The sequence below is a fragment of the Zalophus californianus genome, chromosome 15 (assembly GCF_009762305.2).
Source record: "Zalophus californianus isolate mZalCal1 chromosome 15, mZalCal1.pri.v2, whole genome shotgun sequence".
Lineage (NCBI taxonomy): Eukaryota > Metazoa > Chordata > Mammalia > Carnivora > Otariidae > Zalophus > Zalophus californianus.
In genome coordinates this window covers 60786638-60802644 of record NC_045609.1, presented here as the reverse complement: position 1 = coordinate 60802644, position 16007 = coordinate 60786638, and the positions used below count along the sequence as shown (strand labels likewise).

The 16007-nt window shown below is 49.8% G+C and overlaps 1 protein-coding gene across 5 annotated transcripts in view; it reads left to right on the top strand.

The window, feature by feature from the left end:
• FBXW4 (F-box and WD repeat domain containing 4) overlaps positions 1 to 16007 on the top strand; it is an 81889-nt gene that overhangs the window by 25605 nt on the left and 40277 nt on the right. For all 5 annotated transcript variants that reach the window (XM_027596097.2, XM_027596095.2, XM_027596093.2 and 2 more), the window contains exon 5: positions 2093 to 2187. In XM_027596097.2, coding sequence (XP_027451898.1) covers positions 2093 to 2187 — 95 coding nt within the window. The remainder of the gene's footprint in view (positions 1 to 2092; positions 2188 to 16007) is intronic.

Here is a 16007-nt window from a genome sequence, read left to right as displayed (position 1 = left end):
TGGGTTTCTGTGTTTGGTGCTTTATGCATTTCTTGACTTTTCTGCAGCCCTCAGAAGATAGGTATTATTTCCCATTGTACATATGAAGAAACTGAGGCTAAGAAGTCCTGAAACATCCTTAAGATCAGAGATAATAAATAACAACTGGGTTCAGACCCACATGTGTCTGACTCCAAAGCCCACGCCTGCCCTATCTGCTCTTCCTGCAGCCGTAGGCTGCTGGGAATATTTTTACCATATAGGTTTCTCTTCATTTTAGAATTATCTTTGGGTAGAATCTTCAGCAATAGAATGACTGGGTGTGAGGCTTTGGTCATTTTAAGAGTCTTGATACATATCGTCAACTGCTCTTTGAAAGGACTATATAAATGTCCACTTCTACTGAGTTATATCTTTTCCAGGGATGGGTTTGTTTTGGATTTGACCGCTGAGGGTGAAGGTGTGATCAGCGTGTTGTTGTCACCTCCCCTCCCTCAGGCGTCATGACACTCGGGTTCCTGCTAGGGCAGCACTTCCCCAACGTCATGCTCAGCACCGGCAGCAAGCCTCCTGAGCCCCTCCTGGAGACCAGACACCTTGTCCTGTGGTTTGCACAGTGCCAGAATCCACCAGCCCCTTCCGTGGGGGGCACTGGTGAGTTCAGGACTGGAGCTGGCCCCATAGATTTTATAATCAGAGGCCTTAGTGTCGCCTCACCCTCCAACCTGCCTCCTAGAGAGTTGGCATCTGAGAAAAGGCAAACCTCTCCTCCGGGCTGGGACTGTGTGAAAGAAGACATTAGAAGTGCACCTAGTTACAGGCAAAGTGGCCTGGCTGTAGATCCAGAAGGGTAAGCCAGAATCCTGGCACTCCAGGAAAGTTGTGGTATTTACCTTTGTTTTCTGCCCCTCCTTGTTCAGGATCTTCTTGTTAAGTTTATTTTCTTTTCCTTATATTGGAAGGAACTCACACCCTCCTCCCCCTGTCATGCATACACAAAATCTTAAAACACTTTATCCTTTTATAGGGAAGACATGTCATGTGACCCTAAGAAGGCAAGACCACCCCCACTCCGTCACCTGCCCCTTAAACTCAAGGAATGTCTCCTGAAAGTTCTTCCATCTAAGGTCCTGACTGGCTCTTGTGTGTTCCCCCTTATAGCACTGCAGGGACCTTGAGAGGTCAGTGAGCCATCTGGCAGCCTCAGGATCCCTCCTTGGCCACTGTCTGGGACAGCCCTGTACATTCGAGGCTTCCTTTCTGTTTGGGTAGAGGCTTATTTCCCTGAGTGTGTCATCTGGGGTTGGGTGAGGTGAGGGGGGCCTTGTGCTTAATGGGAGATTTCTAAATGCCCTGGCCACTGAGGGCTCCCTGAGTGTTGATTAGAGCTAAGCCCGGAGTGGCTGCTAATGTACATTCCTGACTGATAGGGACCAGATAACGTGCTCCAAGCAATATTTTTAACCTGTAGAAGATATGGAAGCTTAAAAGAGTTAAGCTTTTCTGCTACTTCTGGTGACACTAGGTGCTAAATTCCCTGCTGACATGAATAGCACTGGATCCTGGGCACTATCAACAAACAAACAACAACACACCACCTTCGTGCTTTGAAGCCGCTCTTCTTCTTCCATTCTCTCCTTCCCTTGTGTCTTTCTTTTTACTCCTCTCTCTTAATTCTGCTCTAATTCCATCTTTGTTCCCCCATACTGGGCCTTGATCATCCTCCTCCCTACCGCCCAAAGAAAAATCTGGTTGAGAGATAGGAAGAAGGAAAACCCACAAACACAAGGAAGTTACTAAGAGAGGTGAGTTCCACCTGCTCACCCTGCTGAGTCAAGGCTCAGCTGAAGAGTGTGGAGCTTCTGATTCCCTGATACAAGATTGGGTGGTGAAGAAGGGCTTTCAGGTGGATGTCAAGGAGGGTGGTTCGGACTGGGAGTCGGGTGGGTGAGCCAGAGGCTGGGGAGGCTCCTTTGCTCATTCTCTGAGCTCGGCATATGCAGGACAGAAAGGAGTCTCCGTTCCCCCCCCCGCCCCCCACCTTCCCGGGACACTCACCCCGCATCTCAGTCCCAGGCAGTGCCAACGAGAGTGTCTCTTCTCCTGTTTCCAGGTTTGGCCTTTGGCCTCAGGTCGGCTGGGGCAGTGCTTACACACCATCCAGACTGAAGACAGAGTCTGGTCCATTGCTATCAGCCCAGTACTAAGGTAAGGGAGACGTTTTGGGGTATGGTTTTGTCCTGTATAATAATGCTTTTATTTTCTGAGGTTGGGTGGGCTAGGAAATCTTCCCCCTGTGTATTCTGGGTTGCTTTGAGCCTGTCTTCTGGAGATTTTGAAAATCCTCCAGAGGCTTGAGGTCTGTGGCTCACTTCATATATGTGTGGGGTAGAGACAGCATTCCAGAGGTTAACTTCCTAGGCATCTACTCCAGAAATATGAGGGGAAAAAATACCATTAAAATGTGACTGACACCAGCTGTTACAAGAGTGCCCCTTCTGGAACCTATGCTCTCCGGGGTTACTTCCAAAGCAGAGGCCTGTTAGCACTCCGGGGAAGTTACTGCACCGGCCATCCTGCTCTCACAACCCACATCTGGTTTGTTCCCCCTTGGAAAATGTCTTCTGCAGTATCCCTTACAGACCTGAGTCATCAGGAGAGGCGTGGGGCCCATGTCCAACTGGGGACAGGTATGTGGCGTAGAGTGATAATTGTAGCAGAAGTGCCAAATTTTTGATGGCAGCTTTACTTTACTCTTTGGCCTCTTTTTCTCTAGCTTTACCAGTAAACGAGTGAGCTCTGCATCCTGATTTCTGCTTTCTAGGCTTTCTTGACCCAAGGCAGAGCCTCTCTCCTCCCCAGCAGGGTACAGAGACTCTCTCCTGCACCTGCTCTATCAGAGTGTTTGTTTTTCTAGGGTCTTCCCTCACTTCTTTCATCCCTCACTCCTCACCTAAGTGATCAGTGGGCAAGCTGTAGGGCTGCCACCCTCCAACACGGGGTTTAAGTCAGTCACTAGTTTTACGAGAGAGTTGACTGCCCCCCCCAACTCAGCCCCCTTCAGCCTCCCTCTCCTCACCCCATGGAGCCTGTACCCCTCCTGCCCCCTTCTACAACTCCCTTTAAAATTTTTTTCTTTCTAAAGAATTAGAGCCGATTAGCCACGTCATTAATTCTTCAATTTGACGGCTGATATAGCAGGACCTGAAACACATTGCTGACCCCAGAGAATGGAGACCCCGTTCCTTAGCATATTGACGATGGGAGAAGTTAATTAAAATTCCACAGAGCGGAGGTGTCGGCTAACCTATAAACCTGTCGCTGTTCAGAACAAATCATTCTAGCAATCCTAGGAAAGAGGGAAGGAAAGACCAGCAGGGAGTAGAGAGGCCTAAGTGTGTGGGAGCGGACGGTGGAGAACACAGCCATCAGACACGGTCCCCTCTGCAGTGTTTTTCCACTGCTGCCCCTTTTAAAGCCCGTTGGCCAGGCTTGGGGGTCTGTGGGCTGGATGTGTGTAAGGATTGAAGGAAGGCAAAACAGCCTGTGGGAGGTGGCAGGTGGGCTGGTGACTATCCAATGGACATCTGCTGGCTTCAGGAGACTGGGATGGGCTGGGATGGGGCCGGTAGTAGAGGGAAGCTCTTCAGGGCTGGAGATTTAGGCCAAAGGACATGGCCAGCTTCAACTAGCACCCCATCCCTTGCTCCAGCCACCTCTCTGGAATGTGTCAGGCTACCCCGTAACAGAATAGAGCATGACAACTGTTGAAGATAGTTTCAGTAAAAGAGGTTGAGGTCAGAGTCTGCCTCGGCATTAAGAAGCATTTTAGAACACAGTAAACTGGGTTTTGTTTTGGCCACAACTTGCAGACTGGCTTTGAGGAAGGACCTAGCTTTCTGACAGTACCAGTACTAGTCAACAGTGGCCACAATACGTGTGTATTGGTCATTTGCCCTGTGCCAGACCCTTTGCTAAGTCCTTGATGTGCCTCATTTTCGGTGAAAACCTGGGTCTTTTGTTCTCATTCTCCTTCAGAGTCTCCTTGTCCTCTTGGCGTATTTCCTTGGCCCTAAGATGACTCTCTCAGTCACTGTCGACTGGCTTTTCAGCTCCTGAACCACAGTTGTTTGAGATGACCTTTTCCCTAGCTCGACAGATGATGTTGTGGACTCTTTGGAAATAGTTTGCACTGGGGATCCTGGCTTTACTAGATGGCTGCAGTGGATGCTGCTGCTCTCTCCCCCGTTTTCTCTCTTACCCTGAAATGTCCTGGGCTAGGGCGGTTTCATCCCATTATTAGATCCATTTCTTCCCTCCGTGTCCATGAATTTGAACCTGTCCATGAATGCTTCCATTTTTCCAATCTGGGGAGACCCTGCCTCCTGGCCTCAGGGTCTGTTCTGGAAGACTGCGGTTCTGCTTTGCCACCATCAGCAGGGTGGCCTCAGGTAAGTCATTCCCTTCTCCGAGCCTATTTCCTCATTTTTTCAATGTGGATACTGCTTCCTTTATAGACCTCACTAGATGATTGTGAAGATAACCTGAGATAATAAGAAAGTACTCGGCAGGGAAGCCTGAGTGGCTCAGTCACTTGAGCGTCTGCCTTCAGCTCGGGTCATGATCCGAGGGTCTTGGGATCGAGCCCGACATCGGGCTCCTCACTCAGCGGGGAGCCTGCTTGTGTGTGCCTGCTCTCTTTCTCTCTCTCTGGCAAATAAATAAATAAAATCTTAAAAAGAAAATACTTGGCAAAGCTAAAAGGGATATCTTATCATGTCAAACAGAATCTCTCCTCTCCTGGGTGGCATTTGTTCAGAGGCTTTAGTTGCTCTCATGTCTCCAGCTTGGCTGGGGGCTTCTCCTGTCCCTCCTGGAGCTACGCTGCTTGTCTGCAGTCTTCTTGAGATGCGGGACCCTCAGCAGGAATCTTTCCTCCCCCACCCCGCCCCATGTGTTCCTGCCCTCGCTGGCTGTCTTTTCTTTCCCTCCCTGCCACCTACCCTGTTGAGTACGGTCATCGGTGTGCGTGTGGCCACTACTGGCACGTGGCCGTGAACCCCTCACAAAGAACGTGACGGGGGGTTGGGCAGCAGCTACCCTCTGGGGCCGGTATTCCTGGTTGACTCGATGACTTCCCAGTCTCTCAGTGCTCCCTCATCCCTTTAGAAGGATCCTGAATGGGTAGAAGACCTGCTACATCCCTTTTCTTAATTAATCTTTCTTCCATTGAAAACAATTTGTCAGAGCTCTGCATCGTATTTATCTATGATGCTGGGGCTTTGCTGCCTTCCTTTCTTAGGTGTGTGCTTAGACACTTGTAAGAAACATGAAACCTCAAGCCTCAGGCTTTATTTGAGGGACTTGTGACTGGGGAAAGCCAGTATTCTGTCCTGTGTCCAAATGTCACCTTTCCTTCCTCCCATGACCTTGAGTTCTCGATTGGTAAACAGCTGTGGAGGGTGATATTTAATACCAGATCTGGGCTTAGAGCGGTGTTTAGGTGCTCGAAACCACAGAAGGAAAACCGGTAGTGTCCACAGGAGGGTGGCAGACAAGGACCTTTTTCTCTACTTCTTGTGTGCCCTCCTGCCCATCTTCTTGCCCTGACACCAGGGATCCTGTTTTTAGGATTCCTGACTTACTGGTGAAGCCCTCCTTCCGGAGAGGGGGCCCGGCCTGGAGTTGTTTGTTGAGGGAAAGGAGGACAGGCTGAGATGGAAGAGAGAGGAGCTGTGGGAGGCTCACCTGGGGCATAAGGGCGTATGTCCTTGTGTGTGTGCTTGTGTAGCTCACATACAAGCTCCTGAGGTCACGTTGGATTCCGAGCACTTTTCCAGGAGTAACACAGAAAAGCAGAATTTTTAAAATGTGCAATAAGTTGTATTGCCATTTAAAAACTATTTCCAGCTGAATAACTTTAGCAAATAAGCGTGAGGAAATAAGGAACTGCTAAACACTCCTTCCTTCCCTCGACTTTCCATCTCTTCCCTTCCTTCCTCCTCCCTGCTCCCCACGTATTGACCGGATCCTTGGTAGATGGCGGCTCCTGTGAGGATTTTACTGTGTGGTGAGGTGAGATGGGCGTGTAACTGTAATGGCTGCCAGGTGATACTAAGTGCCCGAAACTCCGCCTTCTCCAGCAGAGGGAGAGTGAGGCTTGGGGAAGACCGATGCAGGGCACACGTGGTGTGGGACAGAAGAGGTGGCTGTTTGAGCTCAGGTCTCTAGCCTAGAGCCGTGTCCTGTGGTGCTGAGTGACGACCACGAGGCAGACCCCAGGGCACAGCTGTGCCTTCATCCACCAGCATGATGGACAATAGCTGTGGCCCTTGAAAGGCTCTTGGGGCCTGAGGAACATTCTCTCTTCCTAGAGGCCCGAGTTGAGGTGGAGGGGTCGGAGGGGTCAGGGAGAGCACTACATGCCTGAGGCCTGGGCTCACTCAGGCGGCCGAACGCTTGCACCATCCGGGGAGTGTGAATGCTTATCCATCTTTGGTTTGCAGGGGGGTGGGGGCCTGGGGCCCTGGGGGGTGAAATGAATGTGGAGACCCACTTGCCCTATTTGCCTGCTAGGGGAAGAGTGAGGAGTCCACAGCTCCTCCTTCCTCTGCAGACACCATATTTATTGCCCTGTGCTCAGCAGACTCCTTTCTCCATCTCCGAACAACGCTTGCTATCGAGTGAGTGAGTGTGGTCAGAAAGGCTTCCCAGGACACTTGGGTTTTAATCCCTTCTCTCTTGTTTCTGTCATTAGGGAGATATATGAGTGGTATAGGTGTAGAAAATTGACTTAGCTGTGTTATTAAATATACAATATAATTTTGTGTAACTTTGCTTACTGTGGTGGCCTGTTTGTTTTTGGGAGGAATAGTCCAAATCTGCATGAAATGTACCGATTCAAATTTGTAAAGTGAGTTGTGGCCTCTGGGGGGTTTTGATGGAGGAGCTGCTCCTGCTTGCTTCAATTCTCCCAGAGGTGAGGGAGAGTCTGGAAGGAAAGCAATCACTGTGTACTGTTTGGGGAGGGGGTGGGTTTCTGGGGAGAGCAGGGTGTTTGTTCCAGTGGCTACAGGGTTTACTGTGTGGTGTGTGTGTGGTAAACGCATATTCACCAGCCTGTTGAAATACACCTTTCTTTAGTGAAAGGTAATTGCATCTGGAGTTTTCTCTGACAGAAAGGTTTGAAAGATTGGAAAAAGAGACAGCCAACTTTCAGTTTGGATTCTTTTGGTTCCCAGTGGCTCAGCAGTCCTGTAGCCCTGGACTGCATAACTGAGCTTTTAGGGGAAAATGAGTCGAAAGTAGCAGTTGTGCCTCTGAGTTTTGCTCTTTCTGGTTGGTGATGAGGAGCTGGGCTGTGAAAAGGAACGCTAACCTCGATAACCTGAGGAGAGACTCTGATGGCTGACTTTGTCGTGTTTACATTGTGGCTTGGCCTGTGGCCAACTCGGTCTCTCTGTCCTGCCTTCCCAGGGCCGGGGCAGAGGGAAGCTTCCTCTGGGGCCAATCTAGGGAAAGGAGACCTTCCCTAAGCAAGGAGTGGCTCGGTGTCCTCCTTTGCCAGGCTACAGAGCACACAGGACGGAGCCTCCTGCGTGTGGTGGTCCTGGATGAGACAGTCACAGGCGCAAAGACACCGAGGAGAGGCCAGGGGCGGGCATGGCTAGAAGAGGGGGCATGACACCTGGAGAAAGATGGAGCTCTTGGTAGTGCTAGATGGGCCTCCTGGTCCAGCCTGAAATGACTGTAAATTGGAAAAGGATCAGTGTAGGGATACAACCGAAACAGAGCCTGGTCCTGCCAAATCTCAGTGCAGTGCCCTGGAGTTCCCTGCCTGCGCTAAGCCAAGCCTCTCCAGCGGGTACACGTGTATCCATCAGTAGCAAAGATGAGATGCCACAGGGGTGGGTTTCACTTCCTCAAGACCCTGGATTTCTGCCACTGCCCAGGGCGGGATGGGCACAGGGAGGCTCATGTGCTGAGCTGCTGGCCTAAGACCAGCAACCCAGCCAGCTCTGGCTGGCCCAGAACCCATTTGTGGGAGCCACTTCTTCCCTGGCCAGCAAGGTTGGCTCAGTGGTCAAGAGCGGACTTAAATAAAACATCACAAATAGAAGCAGAAGCTGCTGCAGAAGATAGGGTACTGCAGATGCATTCATACCCTGAGACCCTACCCCTCCTGACAGGGAGACGTGGCCATCCCTCAGTCTTGGTCACATTCTTTTTCTCTCCATCTCCACATGGCTGTCTGTCTCTCTCCCTCCCCTTCTCTCCCCACCTCTGTGTCTTGATACTTAAGCAGTGTTACGTGCTAGACCCTGGGGAAGCCACCGTGAACTAGACAGGGTCGTGTGACGGGGACCATTCCAACGGGTAATACGGTGTGCTGAGTTCCCAGCTGGGGGAATAGCGCACTGGAGGGACTGGCCTGCCTCCCGCTCTCCTGCCGCCTGCCCCTCCTGGCTCCAGTCCCTGCCTACAGCGGCAGGCGGTTTCTTCTCTCCCCTCATCAGGAAGAGAGCACGTCCTTTCTCTGCCGGACCCTGACTTTTCTGGGTGGTGTGTGCAGTGTGCCTGTGTTTGTCCACCTTTGATCACTGTTCTGCCAACACATAATTTAGCAATCCACATCCCCAGGTGGAAGCATGGAGTTAATGTTAAAATTAGTTGATGGGTTTTTTTATACACACACATACACACACACACACACACACACTCACACTCTAAACTTCAGTGGGTGATGAGGCAGAGAAGGAGGCGGGAGGGCGAAGGGGAGCCATAAATTCTGGGCCTGGTGTAGCTGTTCTCTGAGCAGCCGGGAAGCCTCTGATGTCTCCACAGCACTTTCATTAACATTTAAATTAAGGGTTTGTTTTCCAGTCTGTTTTATAGGCAGGGACCTTTCATGGCCTGTCACATGCACTCCCCCCCCCCCCCCCAGCACTGTGTAATTGTAGCCACTGCTCTCTCCTCGCCAGGTTGCAGCTGGAGTTCAAAGGGAATTCCTGGAGCTGGAGCTCTGGAGGTACAAGGTGTAACGGTCAGGATGTGGGTGTTCCCTCTAACACGAAGGTGCTGTGTAGGAGCCCTTTCTCCTCTCCTCTGCTCTTTCAAGGGACACACACTCCAATCTGACTCTGACCCCTTCCCACCCTTCCTTCCCTGGGGCCATGGAACATGTGGGAAAGGCTGCATCCATGAGTGCCTGCTCCTTGTATCACAAGTGAGGACCTGGGACAGATGGTTCTAACATACAGATCTTCATGCTTATCTTCCTCCTTTTGATTTTTTTTTTTTTTTTTGAGCCTCAAGAATACTTCTTCCTACTCTCAGAGAAACAACAATATAAAAGAGATTGCCATCTGAGAAGAATTTATAACAGGGCCCTTTGGTCCTGAAAAGTGCTTTCTAGCATCGACAGATATGTGTACACACACCGTACGTAGTTGCTCGCTCTGGGGGTACACATGTCTGAAATAGCTTACTGATCTAAGCGCTCATTTGAGACCTGTTCTCTGGCATTCAGAGGAAGCTCTTCTGTGCCCTCACAGGGAGAGTGGTTTCTAAGGTTCCTTTCATAAGGCATACCTGGCAGCATTTGGCGGTGTTTTGAAAAAGACATCCCTGCTCTGGTCTCTATCCTCCCCATCAGCATCCTGTTGATGTGTAGATGACAAGAATGTGTCCCAAACACCCCAAAGCATCTCATTAGTTCATAGCCTCAGGGCTGAGTTCACCCACTGCTGGTCTCCAGCTAGAGTGCCCCTCTAGACAGTGAAGAGAGGAGCATTGGTGCCTTTCTCTCTTTCTGTCCAGAGGCCGAGAATTTTCTTTCTCTCGGAGCCCTGACTTTACTGCTTGAGTTGCCGTAACCTTCCTCCTTTCTCCATGAATCCACGCAAGCCATCCGTGACTTATCTGCAGGACTCAAGGCGGCTGAGTGTCCTGCTGTCCTGCCCCAGGTAGCCTAGTCAACAGGTGGCCACCCTCACGCCCCGGAGTCCTGCCTGAGAGGAGTGCGGGAGTTGCTGGGGCGACCCCCGTGCAGGTGCTGCTGGGCTCGGATTGCAGCCTGGTGTCCAGGCCCCTTCTGGTGGTGATTAATCTGGGACACGGGCCGACAGAGGCCCAGCCAGGGCAGCTTTGGTCCCTCACTGTGAAGACCTTTGGCTCGGATGCTGAGCTGATCTCTGTAGCCTGCTTCGGCTTGAGTTTGATCTGTCAAGGCTAAAGAGGAACCTGATGGCGGGGCGGAAACTTCTAGCCCTGTCTGACTTACGGCACTGATCCGTTCCAGTGGCTCTGTCATGATAATACTCATATATTTAAGAAGATTTCCCCACCTGTTCGCTGTAACACTCAGATCCGTCAAAAGAGGCATCCTCATGAAATATCTGTGATTTTAGTTTCTTGGGGCAATGGAACTCACACTTGCAAGTGGACTGGGGGTGGAGTAGGGTCTGTACTGGGCCCAAGTGAATAAGGCAATGATGAGATGTGGCTGGGTCAGTAGCATGTGTATGTTTGTGCATTCGGGGGTAATGTCAGGGGTGGAAGGGTCCCCCCCAGCCTCCTGCTGTGAGTGGCTGGCTCTTGGGCCATTTGGGACAGATTTTGGTACTTCAGTTTGGAGTCAAGTCTTAAGTTCCTTGTTTTCATTTCAAACCAAGTTTTTTGAAAAGGTGTCCCTCTCTCCCCCACCACCTTTGCGTTTCCCAGAGTCCTGGTCCCTGGGCTCTCCAGCTGGCAGTCCACAGTGTCGGAGCTCAGGGCAGTCACACATGGCCCTGCTGGGTCATGGGCTTAAGACCCAAAATGGGATTTCTGCTGCCCATGACCGTTTCTGGGTGTGAGTGAGTTCCATTATTATAGCAGTTCCGTTTGGGAGGTTAGGAGCTGGGGACCTAAGAGTTGGGACAAGAAAAATAGACCCCGTCGGCAGCAGTGGAATAGGTTGACCATAGGGGAACTGTCTGTAAAGACGCTCAGAAAGCCTGTGTTGACTATGAATTTTGCTGTGCTGACTAGGGCTTCTCCATAGGATGATGGTAAAGGACGCTTTATGCCTCAGCAAGCTGACCACCGTGTTCTCTTCCTTCGGACCGATTCTAAACCCTGGCTGTGTGGCTTGGACATCTGCTAATCCTGTGCCTCTCTAGCAGTTTCTTGAACAGGACTCTTTTGAAGTTTCCAGATTTTAACCTTAGCGGGGGTGGGGGGGGTGTTATTTCCTGTCTTGTGTGAGTTCCCTTGCCTATATGCTGCGGATGAAACCTTTCTGCCTCGGGAGTGCCCTACCAAGCTGATTACCCAAGATCCTTGCCCCCTTCCCTCCTTGCTTCTTTCTCTGGCTAGGGCGTTTTCAGAGGGGCTAGTTTGTGACCTGGTCTGTAGTACCCTGTCCAATTGGCTTGGCTCAGACAGAAGGTGCTGGCAAGACAGGGAAGAGTGGAGGAAGGAGGAGGGAGGGGGGGTATGTGCATGCAGAAGCCATGGTAATTGCAAAGGGAATATTAGTCCAAGAACTGCTGGCCCAGGAAATTGCTTTCTGCAGAAGCTTTCCTTTTTCATAGTTTGCAATGCAAATTTAAAACATGAATAGTGCACAAAAAAGTAAAGGAGGGGGGCAGATGGAGTGCCAGTTGCGATGTGATAACCTCCAAAATCTTGAGCAGGGTCCTGATTTGCAAAAGAGAATTTCAAGTCATGGGGGAGAACCTTTTAGGAGATTAAAATAATTATAAATCATATTTTGCTGTGAGCCCCCCCCACACACACACATAGACACACCTATATCTTTTCTATGTTCTTTTTTTTTTTTTGAAGATTTTATTTATTTATTTGACATTCTGAGAGAGACAGTGAGAGAGGGAACACAAGCAGGGGAAGTGGGGGAGGGAGAGGCAGACTCCCCGCTGAGCAGGGAGCCTGATGCGGGGCTCGATCATGACCTGAGCCGAAGGCAGACGCTTAACGACTGAGCCACCCACGTGCCCCTCTTTTCCATGTTCTTGTGTTCAGACTTGTCTCTGGCCCTGCTCAGCTTACACTGCTGTCTCCACCTCTGCTTCTTCCTACAGCAAATCCATAATCCAGCTTCTAGAACAATGGTCATGTGCTCATGGTATAATATTTGATCCTCACAGCAGGTTGGACAGCGGCCCCATCTAAAGTTGGTGCCCTTCAGTGTGTGCCCTGGCCCTGGGGACTGGAGCCTTGTCGGTGTGCAGGCTGAAGAACCCGTGTCTTGAAGGCAGGAGCTTGCCCACCTGGAGAAGGCATTAAAGCCAAGGCTCTCATCCTCTGCTTTCTCTGACCCTCTCCACACTGTGGGTAGACTTGATGAAGTCTAACGTGGGGTTACTGGGTTTTTTTTCCTCTGATTTCCCATGCTTCATCTACCACATCTAGAGAGCACATGTGGCTTTCTGCTTCCAGGCTGCAGACACTTGATGTCTGGTTGCTTCTGGATGCTCTGGTGATGTTGGAGGTGGGGACAGGCAGGGATGACTACTACTTGCATGACGCTGGCGGAGCAACCTGTTGGTCAGGTGAGAAGCTTGAGACTGGCTTTTTTCTAGGCGCTGAGCTAGACAGGAAGACACGAAGACAGGCCAGAGGCAAGAGCTTTTCAAGTGCAAGTGTGCCCCAGTGTAGAGCGGCTGTGGGGTTGCTTCCGTCCCGTTCTGTGCGGCTCTGCTGCATGTGTGACAAACGCTGGCTGAACAGATAGGGAAGGGAAAGCTGAGCGGTGTGGGGTCAAGTGAAATGTATGTACCCTTTCTGCCTGTGGCCACCAGGAGTCTTCCTTCTTCCTTCTTCACTGGGGAATTTGGAGAGAGAGATTAGCTCGAGACTTGCCCTGGGTGAGTCCTGTGGTGCCTGGGCCAAACTCTGGAGTCTCAGGAGCACACTCCCCCTATAGGATGCTTCCAGATTCAGTCGGCCACTGCTTATTAGCACATGCTTCTCACTCTGAACTTGCTGCACCATGGCCTTCAGGGACTGCAGAGAGAGTTCGGCTCCGAGCATGTGACCCTCCTGCGGCTGTCTCCTGAGGCCTCTCCTGTAGGGTGTTTCTCTTTCTCCTGTTACTTTCTCCCTGTCGTGGCCGTAGCTTTCGCTGTCATGGCCAAGCCTGGGCCTCTTTTCTCTGAATAAGTCAGTGAGTGGACTGGGGCCCTACGGTGAAGGACCCAAGAGAAGGGTCAGCTGGATGTGGGGTGCGATCTGTAACATTTGGCCAAGAGAGAGGGACGCATGGCTTAATGTGTTCACGGCACCCTACTCTTGCGGCCATCTTGACTCTTACTAGTATCCAGGATGAGCTGTGGTTGAGAAGCAAAACAAAAAATTAGCAGGAAAACAAATACAGATTATTCAGAGGGTTCTTCCACTTGTTAGAGGTCTGTGGCCAGGAAAATCCTTTGCAGGCCGGTAAGGGTGGATCCAGGAATAAGAGGGAAAGTTAGAGTTTTAAAATTTCATTAGTTTGGCAGTGAGTACCCAAATAAAAACATGAAAACCTTTTGACACATAAATTCCACATCTAGGAATTTATCCTAAGACAACAACCAGACAAGTGTGCAAGATGCATGCATAAAGACTTACATTAAGAACACATAAATATCCAGTAATAGGGGTCTGGCCAAATATTTTATGGTATGTTCACCTGGTAGAAGCCCAGCTGGCCACTGAAAGGATGATGAGACCTGTATTTATTGACTCCTAAAAGATGTCCTAGTCTATTATTAAATGAAAAAAAAAAAAAAGTCACAAAATAGTATAATAGTTATTTAACTATCTCTTCAGAGTTATTTATTAGGGGATTTCTGTTGACCTTTCCCTTTTTTTTTTTTTTGTATTTAAATGTTTTTGTAATGAGCACAAACATAAAGGGCATTTAAATATCCATTTCAGCACTGGGCAACTATAGAAAGAGTCCGTCCTTTTTTCTTTACATAGTTATTTAAATTAAGGTTGCACAGACCTCCATTTAGCTTTTTTTTTAAATAGTTGTATGAAAGTATAATTTACATACCATAAAATTTGCCCATTTTAAGAGACAGTTTAAGTATATGATTCCATGATTTTCGGTCAATTTACAGAGTTGTACAACCATCACCACAATTCAGTTTAGAATATTTCTGTCACCCTGAAAAAGTCCTTCTTTACTTTTACAGCATTAAACTTGGTTTCATGCTTGGGACCTCTTGTGGGGAAAGAAATTAGCTAAAATATTGGAATTTTTTAAAAAGGTAATGTAAACTCAGAACTGTTTTTCCGTGTGATGTATGTCTGAGTGCCTGCCTTATGGCTCTTTTGAGAATGCTGCTATGTGCAATGTCACATGGGGAGTATGAAGCCCAAGAGACAGTTTTTACTTACCCAGGGGCTTGTAGTCCCGTTGGGAAAATAGGGCATGTACTCAGACAACAATTCATCCCAGTCTGTGTAGAGTGTAGATGTGTAGAGTGTGAGTGCCATCAACTGCCGGGGTTCTTGACAAGAAATCGGAGGAAAACAGTAGCCTTTTAGTGAAATTGGGCGGGGGGCACTTTCTGGGTGACATGGAATTTGAAGTGGGACTTAAGGGTGGCTCTATTTACATTGTAGGAGGGAACTTGAGGCCCGGGGACCAGAGGAGCAAAGGCCTGGTAAGGGATGGGGAAGCTCATTTGTAAATCTGGGGGTTCACAGGAGACCAATTTGGCTGGCTGGGGTGGAGAGCTTATGTAAGGAGTGGTGGGCAGTGAGGCTGGAGGAGACATTTGGGGCAGGGTTTCGGAGGCTTTGAGGAGCAGTTGGGCTTTAACCTGAGGATGGCAGGGGCCCTTTGGAAGATTTGTGACCAGATTGAATCAGTTACAGGATTAATATGGCTGCCCAGTATGTAGGGTGCCTTGGAGGGGGAGGGACTGAGGCCATTGGGATATTTTTCCAGAAGTTTGGTTTGTGAGCAGTAAGGGCCTGGGCTCCCAGGGAGAGTGGGAAGACGGCCCCGGATTTAGCAATAACTTGGTGGTCACGGCTGCACGTGACAGGGCAGGAAGGGACCCACATGAGTTCTTCCCTGAGCCTGAGAACTGAAGGGGGCCTGGTTTTGACCAAGCCAAGTTTTGTCCCCAACCTGTTGGTTTGAGGCAGTAATGGGACAGTCAGGTAGCTGTGACCAGTGACAGCCAGGGATGATGGCCTGGAGCTCCGTCATGGCATGGAGACAACAGCTGAAGTACCATGAGGGATTCACACCAAGGGAAAGCGCAGAGAAATCAAGCCAGCCGGGCAAGGGGAAACCAAGAGGCCGAAGGTGCCATCAGAAAGGCAGGAAAGCTAGGAGCTGGGGGAGAGAGGCGCATCCAGTGAGAGTCGACGGTGGACAACTTACATAAATTAATATGTCCTCCGCATTCTACGGGACACATAGGATAGATACGGTAAAAATGTATAACCTTGATTTCGATGCACGGAGATTTGCAAGCGTTTTATTCTCCTTGCTTGATCTAAGCATTTCGTACTTTCCAAACTACAGTAAATTCCAAGTTTTGCTTTCTCTCAAGTTCTTTCCGTGGCTCTTGTTCTCTTCTCCCTTCTTCCCTGTGGTGGTTTCCCTTGAGGGCGGCCTACTTCGGGCTTGGTAATTTTTCCCTCAGTTTGGTTTTAGAGGGTCAGCAGCTGAGCTAGAGGTGCTAAGTGACAAAGTGAGGGAGTGTCCTTTCTGGTTTTCTCCCGTGTTGTTTGCTCCGTGCATGATGGTGTTTGGGGCAAAGTGAGAGGCCGACTGAGGGGAAAGTGAAAAGCCAACTGACCACTTCACCGTTTGGAGCAATTTGGCATAAGAGCCACAGGGGCTGCCCAGGTCCTGGGCTTGCTTGGGCGACTATGCCTGTCTGAAATCTTTCTTTAAAGGGAATTAAATAGAAACTTTCAAATCCTCCTCAGGTTCTTCGGGGTAGTAATTCCATGGGGCTTGTCATTTGTGTTTGAAGCTGCTGGTGAGGAGGGCGGAGTGAGGAGAAGCGAGG